At 38.6% G+C, this 19,484-nt stretch overlaps 1 protein-coding gene across 10 annotated transcripts; it reads left to right on the top strand.

Annotated features, from left to right (window-relative positions):
* The first annotated feature begins 24 nt into the window (after positions 1 to 24).
* GFM2 (GTP dependent ribosome recycling factor mitochondrial 2) lies at positions 25 to 19,448 on the top strand. 10 transcript variants are annotated; one of them, XM_030003429.2, is made up of 22 exons: positions 38 to 142; positions 767 to 834; positions 918 to 1,007; positions 1,568 to 1,652; positions 3,463 to 3,508; positions 4,518 to 4,615; positions 5,661 to 5,786; positions 6,181 to 6,269; positions 7,463 to 7,551; positions 7,795 to 7,855; positions 7,951 to 8,136; positions 10,932 to 11,012; positions 11,745 to 11,893; positions 12,420 to 12,560; positions 12,642 to 12,741; positions 13,446 to 13,635; positions 14,984 to 15,060; positions 15,553 to 15,691; positions 15,836 to 16,021; positions 17,476 to 17,591; positions 17,836 to 18,018; positions 18,476 to 19,448. In XM_030003429.2, exons 3-22 carry the CDS (start codon positions 933 to 935, stop codon positions 18,602 to 18,604), a joined length of 2,346 nt encoding a protein of 781 aa, XP_029859289.1. In that variant the 5' UTR covers positions 38 to 142; positions 767 to 834; positions 918 to 932; the 3' UTR covers positions 18,605 to 19,448. The 10 variants fall into 10 exon arrangements, with proteins under 10 accessions (XP_029859286.1, XP_029859289.1, XP_029859283.1 ...); XM_030003427.1 differs by lacking the exon at positions 767 to 834 and adding an exon at positions 585 to 606 and having other exon boundaries at positions 62 to 176; XM_030003425.1 differs by lacking the exon at positions 767 to 834 and adding an exon at positions 585 to 606 and having other exon boundaries at positions 66 to 142.
* The last annotated feature ends 36 nt before the right edge of the window (positions 19,449 to 19,484 follow it).

Here is a 19,484-nt window from a genome sequence, read left to right as displayed (position 1 = left end):
GGCCGTGAGGTGATGGGGCCGGCGGGGAGAGGAAGCGTGAGCGCGCCTTCCGGCGGTATGGCGGCTGTCCCGGCCGGGGCCGGGGCAGGCCCGCAAGCCCAGGCTTGGCCTTGTTAGAGCTCTTCCTCTGGAGGGAGAGGGGGTAAGGCGGGGGCCGGCGGAGTAGCGTGCCAGCGGTGCGTATACACGGCAGGGAGGGCAGTGGCGGTTTGGGGAGCGGCCGCCTGGGCGGCTTGTAGTGGGACAGCGTGGGGGCACCGCTGCCGTCCAGCTCCGCAAAGGGCAGCGGCGGCTCTAGGAGACGGCCTGTGGCTCCTGAGGCGAGGGGATGGGAGTGGGCCGGCGGGCAAGCCTCCTTCCCTTCACTGTGAAACTCTACCCCGAAGCGCCGAGTCGCCGGCGCGCGATATGGCTGTCTCCTTAAATAAGCAGCAGCCAGCTAGGAATGCTTCTGGAGCCTCTGCCCTTGGGCTTTGTGTCGCAGTGGTTTTGGTGATGCTGAACAACTCGTCGTATTTAATGCATTCTGTTTTTTCTGTCCCAAATACATGCTCTTCCTGCGCCCTTTCCTCCTTCAAAATCAGAAGAGCTATTTGTGCTTCACTGGTCAGTAATCGGCACTCGGGAGCTTATCTGAGCATGAGTGTGAGCTCTGATGTTAATTTTTCTGCTTTATGATTTGCAGATTTCTTTGAGAGATCTATTTAGTGTTTGCAGGCATGCAGTTATGCTGCATTTTTAAGGCTTAATAGCATTACTTTTACAGATCTGACACTGATTTAACCTGCAAAGCAGTAACCTGGAAAATCGTAACCTGACCTAACTTGAAAAACTGTTAAGTTTCATGATTGATTTGCATGCAAGTAATATCGTTACCCATTTCCTGTCATAAACGTTTGGTTTACTTATCTTGGCAGGGAACAGCTTTAGAGATGGGAGCTACAATGTTGAGAATTACGAGGAAGTTTTCAGTGAACGCACTGAAGTCATCGAGTTTGTGCAATGAGGTAAACTTTTTCCCAAATTTTGATACTTCCTCTGTGAGCAAAAGAAATAGTCTGGTTACTCTAGTAAACCTTTTTTTTTTTTTTTTTTGTCTTTCCTTTAAAAACTGGTATCCAAACGGAACGCATAATTTCATGTTGGAATTGGACTTCACATAAGTCAGAATGTGGAAGTTGAATTTGTAGTTTTTCTGTAAACTTTTTTAGTTATCAGTGATTTTGGTTACCTAACATTTGTCATTGTTAAATTTATATTTACACAAATAATTAGACGTATTTAAAATACTGTGGCTACAGCGAACATGTTTTGATGCTATTGTGGATTTTTACTGGACTTCCCAAATAATATTGGGATTGGACTTGGTTTAAACCTTGGTGCTACCATCTTCATTCTTCTGCTTCCACATAGCTGGTATTTTGAGCTTATATAAATACCTAACAACAGTATCGGTTCCTCTAGATATTTTTTTTTAGTTCAGTTTTCTAGAACTGGCAATAATGTAACTACAAAGTAATTGCTTATAATGATTAATATTCCATATGAGGTTTTTTTTCCTTTTTAGCATGTGTATTTCAGGAAGACAAAAATGAGAGTCGTAAGTGTGACAGAGCAAAACTGCAGTCTAAGAAACTACAGTTCTGCACCAGGTATAAGTTTAAATTATTTTCTTAGTAGTAAGGATTACTCTAAAAATGAGTAAGAATGCTTTCTAAGTTGTGTTTTATTGTATTCTTTTGGTCATTATTTATAGAATTTGGTGTATGAAGCGCACAGAACTTTAACAGAGCAGTTAAAAGGTTCAAGGACTGGAAAGAAGTGTTTTGTATTGCTGCTCTTTTCTCAATAAATGTATTGTATAAAGCCTTTAGAAAATAAGAAAAGGGAAAGTTACAGATGTATAAGGAGTCAGATCAGTTGTGAAGTGTGCTGCAACCTCTGTCCAGTTGCCTGAAGTATTAACTGGTTATCAAGTAACTGATGATAGCCAGCATGTTGGACAAGGGGGGAAAGACAGGAATCTGATTAAATAGAAGTTTTAAGTTATCATTAGTGTATTTTCTTTGCAGACTCAGGATAAAAGAGAGTAAAAAGAATAAGATGCATAGAAAACAAAATTTCAGTTAAAGGCAATTTTTGCTGGCTTTTTGAGTAGCTACACTGAGATTGAATGGAAATCGACTGATATAAGGTAGTGTTGGGAGTCAGGGATGCTTTTTCTACATCAGCATGGAGATGGGAAAAAAATATTGGTAACTGGTAGGTAACCAACTTCTTTTTAAAAAAAAAAATTGTTAATGGATTCATCACTGTGTATCTTTGCAAAAGTCTTTAACCTGCAGTCATCTACATGAGAAGACGACTTACTCTTAATTGCTAATGTCAGCACAGTCTCTGTTGCTACGTATTACTGTTTCTATGTAGTTGTCTATGCAATGTCCTTGCTGTCTACTGTATTCATCCCCGGTTTTTCTGTGCTGAATACTTGACTGTGTCACATGGAGGCACAGCTTTATTCCGTACACAAGAAGATACCGTGACTTAGGCAAGCAAGACATCTCAAACATACCAATGTGTTATTTTGTGGGTTAATTTAGAAACTGGTTGGTTGGAGTTTTTATTTGGGGGAGGGGAGCAGTGGTCTTGTGGGTCTTGGTGAATTTCCAGCCTGCTACCTTGCTTCTCCTAAGATCAGTCTTCTCGTCAGGATGTTAACCTATAAGATGCCTCTTTAATGTCTCTCTGGTAAGAGGGTTGATCTGTAGATGGTGAAGGAATGTTAATTTAAATATTGTTGAATTCTGTTTGGCCTATGAAAGATAAACTAAAGTACTAGGAAAGTGAGTTCCTGAAACACAACTTAAATAGCTTGAGTAACTGAATTATGGATTAGTTTTATAAAAATTTGTCTTGGTAGCTTACTTTCCAACTAAATACGGTGTGAGAGAGGAAATATCTTTCAAGAAAATACGCATTTAAAACTCCTCAGTCCTATGTTTTCTTAACCTAGGTCAGTTTGTGTTTTCTCCCTGAGAATTATGCTGTCTAGCTTCAGCATTTAAAGGAGAAATGACTTTTGAAATTTGTTATCTAATAGTCGGTTCAGATGAATGTCAACATTACAGTTGTCTTGAACTGTGGCATGTTTTATTATTGCTTCTGCAAAGTAAGATTTTACTGTGCTGATGATACTTTTCTGTGTTGACTTTTTCCTATTGTTTCTAAATTACAGCCGTTTTGAAGAGTTTCTGTTTTTTGAGAGAGAGATTTACTGAAAAGTACATATCTTTAGAAATTTGAAGTGGTGGAGATTACAGATTGTCATGGGTTGTGGCTCTGAATCTTTTTTTTAATAAGTTTTTTAGGAGTTTTCTTAAATATATTTAATTTTGTTAAAATCCATCATTTCTACATTGGGATCAGTCTTACAAATTGTTGTTTTGTTTTGTTTGTCTCCAGGGGATGTTAAGTCTCTGCGTTCTGTCATTAATCCTCATATATCCAGGTATGTCATGCTAGCTTATTTTTCAGATGCAGATGGCAGTCAGAGCAATTGATGTGATAAAAAGTCATGGGTTGTTGCTATGCCCATCACATGCATAGTTCGTGTGCATGTTCTAAATTAAAGTTAGTACTTTTACTTTACTTTTACCCTTCTGACATTTCAATATAGAATGGTTGTTGGTGTTGGAGAGGTCTTGGACTGTCTCTTGTTTACATCATCAGAACGAAAACTGGACACTTAGGGAAGCTCTGAATCCGTGGTGGCTGCTGGGAGCTGAACAAGGCGGGAGGGATGTCTTGGCAGCTAGACCACTGCTGTGGGCAGGGCTGTATACTTTGTGTTAGTGGGAGTACTCAGCGGTGTTAAGTGTGGGCCTTAGTAAGGAGGGCAAGGTAATTAGGGGCTCAGCTGCCGAAGAAATGGCTTGAGGGTAAAGTTCCCTTGGAAGACTACTTCTGTCCTGAGGGCAAATTCAGCTAGCATTAATGGTGAAATGGGAGCTGATCGCAAGCCTGTGATGCGCAGAGCTAGTGAAGCAGTTTTGGAAGCTGCTGGCGAGGCACTTCAGAGTGGAAGACTTGGCTGGACAGAATCAAGAACAACTTCATGGGAACTTGGATGTTATATTTGGGGCATAAAGGGTATATACGCAATGGATTGTTTCAGGCACCAGGAGTTAGGGACTGGGGTGGACGAGAGGGTGGAGGGGCTGCTTCTGTCTGTGGGGAGGGCAGATGGGTGCGGATGAGGCCAAGAAGTGGCCTTCCCCTGAAGTGAAGCATGGAAACCTGTTCCAAAACTCTTGAGTACTACTGATCTGAAGAAAATCCACCATTTCAATACTAATGTACTTCAGTACCAGAATGTATGCTGTATCAGATATGCAACAGAGGAAAAATGTTATTCATCTGGTATGCTATTCTCAGTGAATATTAATTGTTTATACAAGTAACAATATCACTGAATAAAAAAATGACCGCAGTAAAAGCAATGTTTTCACATTATGCAGAATCCGAAACATTGGCATTATGGCCCACATTGATGCAGGGAAGACTACGACAACGGAGAGAATGCTGTATTATTCTGGATACATAAGAACACTTGGAGGTTAGAAATACTTTTTCTATTTCAGTAGGTTTGAGAGATTTAATAGTGTACAATAACGTGCGAAGCATTTAGAGGTTGCTGGTGGAATACTTAGCATAGAAGCCAGTTGTTCCAAAGTTGTGCTGCAGTATGATGAAATTTTAATGCACATTCCATTATGTTCTAAGGCAGTTGTACTTTGAGTAATCATAGGTTCATATTTTTCTTTTACTTTTAGTGCATTGATTTGCTTAACACTTAATTAGAGGTTCTCCTTGTTTTACTTGTTGCTCATTGGCTGTTTGGTAAAGCTGTTTCTTCAGTTCTCTTTTGACCTGTAAAGAAACCAGATTAACAAAAAGTAACTATTTCTTTTGAAAGCCATAGCACAGGAAGAATTCCTTGCATCAACAACTTTCATAGAATTCTTCAAGATTGAAAGGGTCACAGCAGCCTCCATTTGTGCTACCTTTTGACCTTTTAAATTTAATTCCCTGTTCTCTACTGTGTACGGGAATGGTAGAAGATGTTAGGCTTGTGGAGCGGTTAAACATGGTAGCCTGCTTGTTTAAAAACTTGGTGGCCTGCTTCTCTTTTTATAAAAAATAAAAAAAAAAACCATGCAAAACCCAACCTCTTACTTATCTTTTGGGGGTTTTGTTGTTTGGGTTTTTTTTTAACTTTAACTTAATTACCTTTTAATTACTGAATTTTAAAATGTCACATTCCATACAATGAGTGCGGCGAGGTTTCTTAAAACTGTAGTTTGTTTGTGATTTTGGACTTTGCTTTAGTTTTTAAGTTTCTCGTGGTGTTACTAGGATTAAGAACAACAAAAAGGTTGTTGGAATTGCTTGTCTTTGACTTACAGAGCATTTGTTTTCTGGAAAGGGAGCCTGGGTAAATTAGCTGACATTATCATTTTATGAAAAAGGCTAGTTTTCATAGCTTATACATATACAAAAGGGACAGTATTTCCAGATCTCTCTCAGCATCTGTATTCAAAGACAATTTCAGCTTTTGAATTATTTACCTACCCAACTGTAATCCTGCTTCCTATTCACAGATGTTGATGATGGGGACACAGTGACAGATTTTATGGTACAGGAGCGAGAACGTGGTATTACCATTCAGTCTGCTGCTGTTACATTTGACTGGAAGGACTACAGAATCAATCTGATTGACACCCCAGGTACTACACTTTAGCAGTACTCTCATTATTAGGGGAGAGTAGATGAGGTGGGGTGTTGTAGAACCTAAGTCTTAGTTTTAAATACGATGCGCTATTTAATTGGTTTAATTGTGGCAGTAAAAAGGCCTATACTGACCTCTGTTTAGCTTTGCCTAATTATTGTTTACTGGTGCCTAATCTAGCTTGTTTAAATTGACCTCACACATTTCCACACTAAATTGCTCTCAGTTCTGGGATTGCAATGTAACAATCTTATGTGTTTCCAGGACTGATGGTTTTATTTCTCTGCAAGTGAAGACAGGGTTGTTCTGACATTTAAAAAAAAAAAATTGTAATGACTTGTTGATGTTGCCTGTTTGATTTATGATGGTATAAAAGGAAGATTGTTTTTTAGGTCATGTGGACTTTACAGTGGAAGTTGAGCGTTGCTTGAGAGTCCTGGATGGAGCTGTAGCGGTGTTTGATGCTGCAGCTGGTGTTGAGGTAAAAAGAATTGATAGATTTTATTTTTTTTTTCTAACAACTTAAATCAGACTGAAATAATAATAGTAGTACAGAGGTGTTGCTCTGTATTATCTCTTTTGATGCTTTGATAAAAATTCAGCTTCAGGAAGCTGAGTATTTAATTTCAAGTGCTGTTAGTATACAGGAATTTCCATGGTAATAAGGAGCAAATAAGTGGGATTCCCATTGAAGTCTAGGGGGGGTTGTTGTTTTGTTGCTGTCCTTTACAAACGTTGATTGAGGTGAATGCTTCTGGCTAGCTCCACCAGTGGAAAGAAATGAGTATCTGTTCATTTCTCATTTTCAGTTTTCATGTAGAAAATGAGTAATTTTCTCCCTGCCCAATGGCCTATTTAACATGCCCTTTGGGGCATAGTAAAGAAAAGGTGGAGGCAGGCTGGAGTTTGACTTTATAGCATGAGATGCTTGAGCAGTTCAATCCTGTAGAGAAGTTACACGTTGTGAAATCACTGTTACATGGGACATACCTTTTTGATAGATGAGGGGTGAGAGAACTCTTGATCAGTGAAAGTCACATTATTTAACTTGCTATTGGAAAGCATTTAGGAACCATCATATATGAACCTGAACTGAGTAACAGCCCCCACCCCCAAAACCAAAACAATTAGATCTGCTTGTGGGTTTTTTTTCTGAAACTGTAGGAAATTCTTGCATTATTTCCATGTATTGGTAAGAGACTATTTCTGAATCTGAACTGATTGTCATATATATGTGTTCTAACTTTCAAATAAAAATGTGTATCATAAATGGCTCAGCAGTACACAAATTACTAGCAAAACCACAGTAGTTTTTAGTGTTGTATGTGTAGCCACAGAAATGCTTGCCTGTGTGTGCTTAAGTATCTTGGCAATGAAGTCTTAAGTCTCTACATTACAGAGTTTTTTCCATATATATCCCGTGTAATGCTTAGTTTCTCTCCATGTTCCCTTGCCCGTATGCCTATGTGCCCTTAGTGAAGGACAGTGAATGACAACAGCTGGGAGAAGAGACAAAGTTGCTTTTGGAGTTCATCTGTACTGCTAGATAATAGGATTGTCACAACACATTCAGCATAGTTCCTTTCTGTACTCTGAACTCGGTCCCTCAGCAGTATTCGGAAGTGTATAGTTCAGCTACAGACACTAATGTTTCCATTTTGTCTTTTGCTTTAGGCCCAAACTCTGACAGTGTGGAGACAAGCGGACAAACATCAGATACCACGAATTTGCTTTTTGAACAAGATGGACAAAAACAGGGCAAGGTATTTAGAGAGTTATTTTAATCATTGCTAAAAACCTTTTAAGAGAATGTATCTAATCAAGTTAAAGTTTTTCCATTAAGAATAGAGCAAGCCAATTATGTTAATACTTACTATATACATCTTTGATTATGCAGATGCTTATTTTTGTGTAATTTTAGGAGTAGTCAGTAAATAAGGAATGTTAAACCTATTTTACTATATCATTAAGTTTTGTGTAACTTAGTATCTGTTCTTTTAATATAGTTTTACATATGCTGTTGAGAGTATCAAACAAAAGTTGAAGACAAAACCTTTGCTTTTACAGGTAAGCTTAGAAATTAAATGTTTATTTGCTTTCTTTCGAATGGAACTCCTTTCTTAATTTTTTGCAGCTGTCTAAAATCCCTACTTTATTTGCAGCTCCCCATTGGGGAAGCCAAGACCTTCAGAGGACTGGTTGATGTTGTGACTAAGGAACAAATAATTTGGAAACCTACTTCTGATTTGGATGATGGGAAAAATTTTGAGCAAAAGCTGCTGCGGGAGGCTGATGATTCCAACCTGTTCCAAGAAGTCCAGGATGCCAGAAATACCTTAATAGAACAAGTAAAGTTCTAAAGTAAATACATAATATATTTAAACCCATTATTTAGAACAGTAGAAGAAATAGGCTGAAAGGGACCTCTGGAGGTGTCTGGTCCAGTGACCTGCTCAAAGCAGGACTAACTTCAGCATTAGATAAGGTTGCTCAGGCTTCGTTCAGTTGAGTTTTCAGGTCTCTAAGGCTGGTGATTACAGTCTGTTTAGGCAGCCTGTTGCAGTGCTTGATCATCTTTGTAGTGAAACATCATTTCTTTTTGTCCAATGGGAACTTACAATGTTGCAACCTACAAAGGTGCTCCTTGTCCTATCCTTGTGTACCACTGAGGAGAGTCTAGCTCTGTTTTCCCTGAAGCAGGCCCACCATCACTAGCGTTTCAACTGGTAGGAGACAGCATTTGCATCCTGCCTTAGTCTCTCCAAGTTAGACAAACCCATCTCTCTGGGCCTCCAGCCACACTCCAACCACCTTAGTCGTTTTCCGCTGGACTTCCCACAGTTGGTCAGTCTCTTTTGTGCTGGGGAACCTAAAAGCAGACAGCTTTTTAGATGCAGCTTCACAAGTGCAGGTTAGAGGGTACTAACCACTTGCCCTGATCCACTGGCTATGCTCTTGCTGATGCAGCCCAGTATGCAGTTAGCCTTTGTCACTGGAAGGGGATGCTGCTGACTCATGCTTGCTTGTCCAGCAGGGTGCTCTGGTTGACTTCTGCAGAGCTGTTTCCTAATTAGTTGATACCCACTCTGTATCAGCGCATGAATTGGTTCTGTCCCAGGTGCAAGATTCTGCATTTGTCCTTACTGAACCAATTTCAAATTTTCTTCACTTCCTATCTATCTGTCAAAGATGCTTAATGGACATTGGAAGTGTTAATATATGATGGCAAAACATGCTGAACAGAGAGATGGACTCCCTGGCTGTACAGTGTGTGCATAAAATGGAAAATACTCCCTGCTTTATAAATAGGGAACTGAAGAAAGCAGATGCTAAATTCATCATTCAGTTGGCTAACATGGCATCTTGTACTGTCTTAGATGCCAAAAGATACTTGGGACATTCACATAAGGCCTGGCAGATGTGATGATCCAGAACCTGCAGGATATCCATACCCTTCTGGAATGGCAGCTAGAAGCTGGATAGGATGTTGCAGGGTGGTCAAAATGGCACTAAATACTGTGTTAGGGGTAGCTGAATTCCACCATAAATGTTGTTCCAGATCTGTCCAAAAAGTCTGTGGGAGAGATGAGAAAAGAACAGTAGAAATATTTCTTTAACATAAATTGTCATACTGTGAAGCTAAGAAAGGTAATAGAAACTTGGTCTACTTGATACCAGGTTTTGCATGGTTGACAGCTCAGAAGGGGTGAAGAATGGAAGAATTAATGGAAGTGAAAGAACAGTTTGCCTGTTGAGCAGTGCGAACATTTGAAATAGTTTGTCCAAAGTGTTTTCTTCTCCCCTCAGCTGGCATTTTAAGACCCCACATTATTTTGTGTAATTTATATAATTATATTGGAAGAGTTGGTTGTACTTGAAAGACTCTAAGTAAGTCTTCTCTGCAAGTGAAAAGTTGGATTTTTTTTTACATTCTATTTGCTTTTATACAACTTAAAAGTGTAGTAGTGATTACATTTGAATGCCTACTTTTGTAAGCAAAAATATGGGAGGTTAACAACTACGTTTATCTCGGATATCGATCTATTTTGCTGGAAGGGCTGCCCTCCATACAACTTCGAATAACATTGTGTGAGTGCATGAACACATGATGCTAGGCTTTCAGTTTCCTTTGAAACATCAGAATCGGAGAGATCCATTTTATATTGCTCTGAGTTCAGTATAACGCATACACAGTCTGGTTTTCAAATTCCCAGGTTTTAAGTAGGGATGTTCTTCCTCAGCCTCTTATCTTAAGAAAGGTATTGTCAGATAGAAAACTTTTTAAGAACAGGTTTGGGTTTTTTTCCTCTGGTTTCTGGGCCCTTCCTGAAGAAGGAAGGGGTGGACCGGTAGCTTTCTATCCTATGAATAGTTCTTATCAGAAACACTGTAAAATTTAGTAGTTCTAATACCAGCCATCTTGCACACTTTTCTTTCACTTAATTAAATGAACGCTTTTCTTTATCTCTCATGTTTTAATTATTAGCTTGGTTAGACTTCTAATTGCTTATCAATGATTCATTTCAGTATTTGGTCAATTGCTGTCGTAGCCACTAGAGGGGGCAAAGTGCCTTCCTGCACTTAGGTTGTCCCGAGTCTATGACAGTGCAAGGTGTATATGAGAGGAGGTTAAAAGAGTAGTTAATTTATTTGTCAAGCTAAGTGGTACAGTTTAAAAACACAGATGAGTTCTTGGACCTCCAAGCCTTTGCCCTGAAGAAGGTCAAAATGCCCTGAAGGCTTGACTGTTTCTTCCAGCTGTGCATATCTGTTGGCTCGCAAAGGTTACTTGCTGCTTGCTTCAGACATCGCCTTGTTTGCAGATCTGAAATACATTCAGTTATACCCTTCATGGCTGTCACCGTTCGGCTGCAGGCCTTTTCAGTTTCAGGGAGAAGTACAAGAATTCTGTCTCCCACTGATGTTCTGCCTGACAGCAACTTTATGAGTTGATTTCTTCCCCCCCTCCATCCTTTGTTGAAACCTTCATTTCCCTAATTTTCTGTGGCTTGAGTTTATGATCTCTGATGTCTTTAAAGGCTTTGTTCCTGCTCTGTTTAGCTACATTTCCTAAATAACTAAGATTCGTGACTTATCTGTGAAACTGCTATATGCCAAATAACAAAGGACTATTCTGTTGAAGGTTGCAGATCTGGATGATGAATTTGCTGAACTGGTTCTAGGAGAATATAGTGAAAATTTTGATTTAATACCAGCTGACAAGGTAATTTTTACATTTCATTATTTATAAACAAGTTTTTACTAGCTGTTATTCTGAAGGGCTAGGTTTTTCTTCCTTTGGCACATGCAGATTATGATTTTGCAGATGTGCGTTTTTTATCAACAACAAAAAAATCACACCAGCTTTTGTAGTGAATTTAGGACAAAGTATATTCAAGCTTAGTGTGAATTTTACATGATAATGCACTAACTATGATTCTCAGACATGGTAGGCACAATTTTACAAGTAGGGTACCTTTGTTCAGGAAGGTTTGGTTTTTTTAAAGTTAGGCTGCTGTGAAAGTGTTTAGGGGAAGGTGAATGTTATTTCCAGGTAGAATCAGTACAGTTTGTTTCTGAGCTGCTGATTCTTACTAACAAAAGTAGCATCTCAACCGCTGTGGATTGGCTGGATCTTCAGACACTGCATGTTTAAAGTGGTGAGGTACAACATTCTGAATTAAAAGGGCTGTTAGAAGAAGAACAAGAACAGCTGCAGATCTGCATGAAATGTTTAGAAGTCTTCAAAGCAGAGTCTTCTGTTTTAGCATCTAAACATTTGGGTTTATGGTTTGGAGCTCATTAAAAGCAGTGAAAGGAGTTTGGATGAGTAATGTTATATTTGCAAACATACTTCTTAACTTTGGGGGATTTGTTAGCAATAGCTGATAGCTGGAATGCAATTTAAGGATAAACTGTAGTTCATATGTTAACAGAAAATAATTATTTTTTGTAGTTACGGTCTGCTATCCGCAGAATCACGCTAGCTCGGAAAGCGGTGCCTGTGCTCTGTGGCAGTGCACTGAAGAACAAAGGAGTGCAGCCATTGCTGGATGCTATTACTATGTACTTGCCTGCACCTAATGAGCGTTCATATGAGTTCCTGTAAGTACAAGGAGAAAAGGAGGGTCAGGAAAAAGGAAAACTAAATAGGAAAGTATAAAAGGAGAAAATGAAAAACATCAACAAAGCATTCATATCTTTAAAAATGTTTATTGTTTTTAGGTGTTAAATAACAGTAAAGATGTGCAGACATAAAAATATACTTGAGTGCTGAACCTGCTTTGGTCAGTGCAACTGCAATTGTATGCATTTATCTGCAGTTGTCAAACTTGCAGCTTAGAGGTCTGAAGTCTGTTTTTAATCTCAGGATATTGCCATTTTACAAAATTGGGGTCTAGGGATCATCTTTAGTATTGGCTGAGTCACATGACATCTTACGTACCCTACTGGAGCTGAAACTGCTTAGGTTAATATTTTTTGGTATAAATGATGATTTTTAAAAATCTGCCTCTATTAGTATTACAGTAAGAAACATATTGCTTCTTAAATGAGTGGAAATTTAGTTAAATGTGAGTTTGAGTGGATTAATCCTACAAGTGTGCTTTTTGTTGTGCTTTTTATTTTGTAGACAATGGTACAAGGATGACCTGTGTGCCCTAGCATTTAAAGTTCTCCATGATAAATGTCGTGGCCCACTAGTTTTTGTTCGCATTTACTCAGGTTCACTGAAACCTCAATCAGCTGTATATAATATTAACAAAAGTTGCACGTGAGTAAGATAGATGTGTGGTTTAGTGTAGCACTGGAATGTCTGATAAAGTCCTGAGTAATTCAAGAATTTCATTTTCAGGGAGAGGATGAGCCGGCTGCTCCTGCCTTTTGCTGATCAGCAAATTGAAATACCGTCACTAATGCCTGGCAACATTGCCCTTACTGTTGGGTTAAAACAGGTAATGGAAAACACTGATTCTGTAAGAGAGCTTGTTTCACTAATGTGCTTTCTTGACCTGGGAGATACAGTGCTGATTACATGCAAAGGACTGAAAGCCGAAGGTGTATTTTAGTAGGGTTCTGAGCTTGTATTTATATTGTAACTCTTAAAATACAATGCAATGCCAGGTAGGGACCTCCTGTGAGGAAGGAGAGCAATGTTCTAAATGTTACCCAAAAGCAACAGCTTAACTTAAGTTGAAGTAAGTTTGTTTCATGCTTGCTTCTTTCTGTTAGTTTACTAATTCAGTGTTTTATTGTCTGAACCGGCTACATAGATCTCATTTGTACAGATTTTCTAAAATGTAACCAACTTTGGCATGCATAAGCAAATTTTCATTTACCAATACTGTTCTTTGTGGCTTTATATCTTGACTGGTAAGTTAGATTTGAAATGCAGTGAACTGGACAAAGAAACGTTAGTCTAAATTTAAGCACAATTTTTCCTCTTCCACATCATTTTAGTTATTTCAAGAGAGAAATTAGAGTGATTGTCTATGAATAAGTAAATAAGTGGCATTTATCACAAGTAGTTTTGAGGAAGAGAAATGGTCAGGGTTTGTGGTTCTGGGTTTTTGGTGTTTGGTTTGTTTTCGGGTTTCTTTTTCCTATCCCCTCCTCTGCCCCTCCTGTGTCTTGTGGGTCACTGCATGTTCATCTATAGAGTGCCACTGGAGATACCATAGTGTCGTCAAAGGCTTCAGCAGTAGCTGCAGCACGCCGAGCTGGAAGGGATGCTGGGGGAGAGAAGAGGTCTACCAGTGATGTAGAGAGCCTTCTGCTGGCAGGTGTTGAGATCCCTGACCCTGTCTTCTTCTGTACAGTTGAACCTCCTTCAATGGCCAAACAACAAGGTACAATGTAGCTACCTGAGAATATGATAAGATATTCTACAATTGAGATCTTTAAGCATAACCATATTCTCATATGTAAGGAACAACGCTCATCCCTAATCCATGCACACCTGGTTGCATGAGTGAGTTGCACAAATTTATCAGTCCAGTGATCTAGTAAGGCCCCTTGTGGTGTTTTGCACAGATGATATATTTTAGATTATGGTTGTCAGTATCCTCTGCTATTACTATATCAAGCAGTACTAGTACTTTTCTAGTTTTTGTGTCTAGAAAAGTAGTGGTTCTTCATTTTGAAAGAAGAGATGGAAGCACTTTCATTTCCTACTGCCATGCTTAATTTTGCTGCAGTCACACTGGTGTGCTGTACATAGTATCCTGAGTACAAATAACCTTGAAATGTGGTGGGGTTTTTTTCAGTCAGCACTCACATTTTTACTCTATGGTGTAAAGTCTTCGCTTACCAAGACTTCTGTGTGTCTAGTTAAGGTTCACCCATGCAGTATGACCTGTAATCTTAGTGCCTTTCCCTAGAATCTGTACCAGAGAACTTGGTTATTTGACTCTTTTTGGAAATAGATACTTTAAACTCTGTATCTTCATTCCAAAAAAGCTGAGCTTGGTTGGGGGTGAAGAGGAGGAAGGGTAAGTACCAGTGTAGTATGATGGAATGGAGGAGCAAGGTAAAATGCAGATTTGGAGCAACATGTCTGCAGGCTGAGCCACTGGGTTGTAAGGATTTCCTGGTTTGGGGGAGTTTGGATGTTTTGTTTTGTGTTTTTTTGGTTTGTTTTTGTGTTTTTTTGGTTTTTTTTTTTTTTTCCAAAGACTGCAAGGGAGATAAATGCAATCTCAGCTGTGAGTTAATCATTCTGTAGCTGCTTTCCTGCAACTGCTTTCCTCAGTAGTCAATGGGGAATCAGAAAAAAATAATTTGCATTTGAACTTTTTCATGTTCAACTCATTTTGAAATACTTAGGTAAATCATATAAGAGTTAGTTGACAATTTTTTCTTACCTGTAAAAAGGGAGCAGTACTTTTTACCGACTTGATGAAGCACTTACAGTTTCTATTATGTCTTCATACAAGTACAATGTACCGCTCTGAAAATGGTATTTTTAATAATTAAATAAGCACTCTATAGCATGCAGTTAATTTGTTGGAGACAATCAGAAGTTGCAAGTTGCTTGTAATTTGAGCTTACTTTGCCAAAATCTGTGCTTCTCTAGGGTCCTTTTGATTCATTCTGAGAGTAAGATTTGACCTTATGAGGAAAATAATGTTAGACTTTCTTAGTGATTCTCAAATTACTGAAGTCTCTTTAGATATAATATTTGATATTTATGTACAGAATTGGATAATGCATTGAGCTGCCTTCAGCGTGAAGATCCAAGTTTAAAAGTGAAGCTAGATCCTGACACAGGCCAAGTAAGATGAATCTTCTATTGCTTACCTTATAACCAAGCTCTATTTTAGAATTGTCAAGACCACCCTTCAGTTAGTTCATTTACGTATTGAGATTTTCTTGAATAAAAAGGACTCTCTAAATGTTCATATCGTAGATGTACAAAGTTCTGTGCATCAAACTAAAATGGAGCCTTGTGCACTTGTGCTTTACAGAGTAGAGGAAGTCATCCTGTGCTCTGCATGTTTTTGACAGTTCTGTATTTTAAGTTTTAATTACATAGTCTTCAAGATAATGTAAGATGACTTTTTTTATAGTGGTCACAGTAGAGGTAATTACCCCCTGGTGTTTATGTCAGATGACCTAAAGCAGTCCTGTTTTCTCTCTAGGCTCCTTTGAATTTGAAATATTTCTAAGAGACTATTAAGAGCGTGCAAGTCCTTGCTTAAGCAGTTTGTATGAAAATCTGAGTTCTGCATGTTTTTCCTCTTCTCTCTTAACTCTTCTCTTACTAGACTATTCTTTGTGGCATGGGAGAACTACACATAGAGATCATTCATGACCGAATCAAACGTGAATATGGAATTGAGACTTATTTGGGACCTCTTCAAATAGCATACAGAGAAACCATCCTAAATGCTGCCCAATCTACAGGTAAAATGAGCGAATGGAAGGAACATCTTGTTTCTGGTTTTGCAACTTGATTTACTTTAAATGATCTAATGAGTTACTTCCAGATAAATTTTGTGTATTAGGTTTTTTTCCAACTGGTTGTTTCGCTTTTTTTTCCTCCTGCAGATACATTGGACAAAACAGTAGGAGATAAACGACACTTTGTAACTGCAGAGTTAGAAGTGAGGCCCAGGTTAGGGGAGAAAGCAACAACAAAACCCGTCATCGAGTACGCTGCGAGTGTCATTGAAGCGCTACCCCAAGAACTCCAAGGAGCTATAGAAAATGGAATCACAAATTCATGCATTCAAGGTAAACGAAGTGCTATGACAGCTGTACTGGTCTAACATTTCTGTAAGAAGCAATGTAGTATTTTTCTAGGAGGAAAAACTCCTTGGTAGCTTGAAAACTGGAAGATAGTATGTATTAACATTAGATGCAAAGGAAAATTCTGAAATTTTCTTGACAAAAATTGCCAAACACTCCTTTCCCTATGCCAGGAATGGAAGTCAGCATGCCTTTGGTTTTAACGCTGATTTCTTCTCAGTCACTCAACAGTGAGCTTGGGGTTCTTTTGGTTTGTTTTTTTAATCTGGTATAAGAGATAAGACGTTTACTTGATGACAACATGTAAACCACAGTGATGTGACAGAAGTGGTTTCAGAGGCCAACATGTACATACCACACTTCTGTTAGAGTTACTGACGGGGTTTTTGGGTTTTCAAATATGTTAAATCATGAAAGTATACAGTAATGAGCCTTACCTAATTGCAAAGTATAGGCTTTCTAAAGGACTAAAAGTGTCCTTTATGTTTGATTAAAAACAGGAAGTATTTAATAATTTGTGACTGAAGAACTCTCCCTTACAGTAAAATTAACAGGCAGTGGATTGATAAATGAGAATTACTCTAGAAGCAGCAGCATGAGGTGTTTTTCCCATGTTGCTTTGTTGAGTTGGAAAGCATCTCTCATCTCTGGCTGTGGAATGAGTCTTGACTGTGTGCTTTCTTCATACTCCTTGAAGACATTTCAGAACTGTGCTGTCTCCAGCCTAGAATTCATGCCATTAAGTGCTTTAAAAATACATAAATAAATAGATCAGGCCATGTTCTCTGTAGGAAAAAAAGCTGTGTGTTTTTTCTCGGATGTGTTTCAGGCCTCCCATCCATTCTAATACAGTTTTTGGTCTGGTTGAGAGTGCTGGGTTGGAGGGAGATAACCTACATAGGACACTAGACATGGTTCATCCCTCATGGAATTGAGTTAACCCTGCAATTTTGGTAGTGGGTTAGTATCAGGCTTTGCTGTGATCACAGTGTGTTGACAAGGAAAATACAGAAGCTATTCTGGCTTCTGGTTAAAAAAAGGTTTCGCTACATTTTCAGATGAGATCTTGTTTCAATAGACAAGTTTTAGATACTATAATGTATTAAAAAATTACTTCATTTGGGGGAATGGTCATATGGATGAGCGCACTTAGGAACTTCTGGTTCTGAAAATTATCTGTGCTTTTGGTAAAGAGAGTAAGAAAGTATGAGTCTGAATTCCTTTGTCTCTTTTGGCAAAGCTAGGTAATGACAAAATCACAAAATGAGGAAGAAGACTAGTAGTCATGCCCTTCAGGGGGAGGAGGGGGAAGAAGCAAAGTGGGAAGCTCCAAATTAATCCTGAAACTTTTTTGCATGTGTCTTAATATTCTGAAAAACAGATATGCCTTCTTAAAATTTTTTCTTTTTTTTTTTTTTTTTTTTCCTCTCCTTCCCTAGGACCCTTGCTTGGATTCCCAGTTCAGGATATAGATGTGACAGTGCAATCGCTGACGGTGCATCCTGACACCTCCCACACAATGATTTCAGCCTGTGTCTCCCGTTGCATGCAAAAGGTACAGTGAAACTGTAAGCTGCCGTAGAACATAGTAGCATGATATACTACTGGGAAAATACATGTGTATCGGCATCTGTTCTTCTCTGACAGTGTAATGCCCTTGCTGGGGACTTTATAGCTTTTGGAAGTAGAGAATTTGAGAAGCAGTGTTAGCTTGAGTTATGCAAGTACTTATGTCCATTTTCTGAGGGAAAAAAAAAAAAAAAAGGGAGTCAACATAACTTTCATTACCTTCCATGCAGGCTTTGAAAAAAGCTGGTATACAAATACTGGAGCCCCTAATGAACATAGAAATCACAGTAAGTGAAGATCATCTCAGTGCAGCACTTGCTGACCTTGCACAGCGGAGAGGTACTATTCAGGAAATCCAGAGTCGTCAAGATAACAGAGTTGTGGTTGCTGCTGTTCCACTAGCAGAAACAATGGTATGCAATTATCTTATTAATGGTAAAATGCAAATCTGCTCTTTATATGAATAAAAATAATTAGGCTTCAGTTCACTTTTCTTGTTGTTATGGATGAGTAAGTTTGGAATGGATGTTTTTTATTGTATTTAAATTAGTGAAGGTCTGAAGCAAGTGCCCACAAATCTAGTAGTGTTTTTGTGCCTGATTCAGATTGTTAAACCAGCATGTTTTCAACTGTAAGTCAGAGAAGTAGTAAATACTACTAAAACAGATTTTAGAGAATAGTATTTTAAAAAGTGTACTAGGTTGACTCATGCATGCATTGCACTTTTAATACAGTAATATTTAAAAATTAACTTGCTAATATGTTCTAGTATACTTCTGACTCTCTCTCTCTCTGACCTATGCAGCCTCTTGTGATAACTTCTCTTCCTGTATCCTAAATTGAGTGACATATGTTCTCCATTTTGCCCAGGGCTACTCCACAGTTTTGCGTACTCTAACATCAGGCTCAGCAACCTTCACTTTGGAGCTTGCCAGTTACCAAGCCCTGAACAGTCAAGAGCAAAGTGCACTTCTTCAGAGAAGGATGGGGCTGGTGTGATTGCTTTACTCTATAGAAAAGTAAAGGTATTTTCTATCCACCCTGTTAAATATTTTCAAGAGCCTACTTATGTACACCAGTACGTTCTTCTGGGACCAACTGGTTGTGGTAAATGATAAATTAGCAGCTGTATGAGCAGACTGTGCTTTTAACTGTCCAAGGGAAGGTTCAAGAGACTGCGTTCTTCTGCCACAGCCTTGTAATTGCAAAGCAGCCGAACCAGAGATGCAACCACACTTTGCTGCTTTGCAAATTCTTATCTTACAGGTATCTGCAATGAGAAGTGATGCAAATCCTCTTCATAGAAATGAGTGCTATGTGCACCTAAATGTGCCATTAGGACCGTTTCTTACTTTAGTAAGTAAAGTTTGTGAAGTTCATGTCTATAAATGAAATTACAGTTTTGGCAGTCTTTATCTTGATTTGCTTTCAGCTGAATAAAAGAATAGGGTTAATAAGCATTTTAAGCTGTACAACCATAAGTATTACTTCCTGTATTGTTAGAAACCAGTCTGAACCAGAGTTCAGGACTTGGTGTAACTGCTACCTGAGCAGTTTTAGCAAATAAGTGGAATGGATACTTCTGCAAATTGAGTAAGATCTGTGCAAAAAATACAAAGAATACAAAAAATACAAGAAATGCAGAGTTTGCCCCTGAGAACAATCCCTACCTACCACCCTGGGGTCTGTTGAGGGAGGAGGTTTTTTTTATTTGAGTGATTTAAGCTGTAATGGTTCTGATTTGCTATGTGTTACAAGTCAGTTCTGATTTGTAATTACCCTGTTACATAGAAAAGTGGCAAATTATAAGATACTTTGAAATAAAAAGAGAGTTTCCTCTTTATTTAAATAGCGTCTTATGTTTATTTTCCCTCAATTT

This window comes from Aquila chrysaetos, chromosome Z (assembly GCF_900496995.4).
Source record: "Aquila chrysaetos chrysaetos chromosome Z, bAquChr1.4, whole genome shotgun sequence".
Lineage (NCBI taxonomy): Eukaryota > Metazoa > Chordata > Aves > Accipitriformes > Accipitridae > Aquila > Aquila chrysaetos.
This window is presented reverse-complemented; position numbering and strand designations above follow the sequence as displayed.

Bases quoted from the DNA above. Each gene is read 5' to 3' on its own strand.
- GFM2 (XM_030003422.2), top strand. From the start codon at position 520: ATGCATTCTGTTTTTTCTGTCCCAAATACATGCTCTTCCTGCGCCCTT. The intron at 11,894-12,419 runs GTAAGTACAAGG...TTTATTTTGTAG, and splicing joins GAGCGTTCATATGAGTTCCT to ACAATGGTACAAGGATGACC. The intron at 15,692-15,835 runs GTAAAATGAGCG...TTCCTCCTGCAG, and splicing joins AAATGCTGCCCAATCTACAG to ATACATTGGACAAAACAGTA.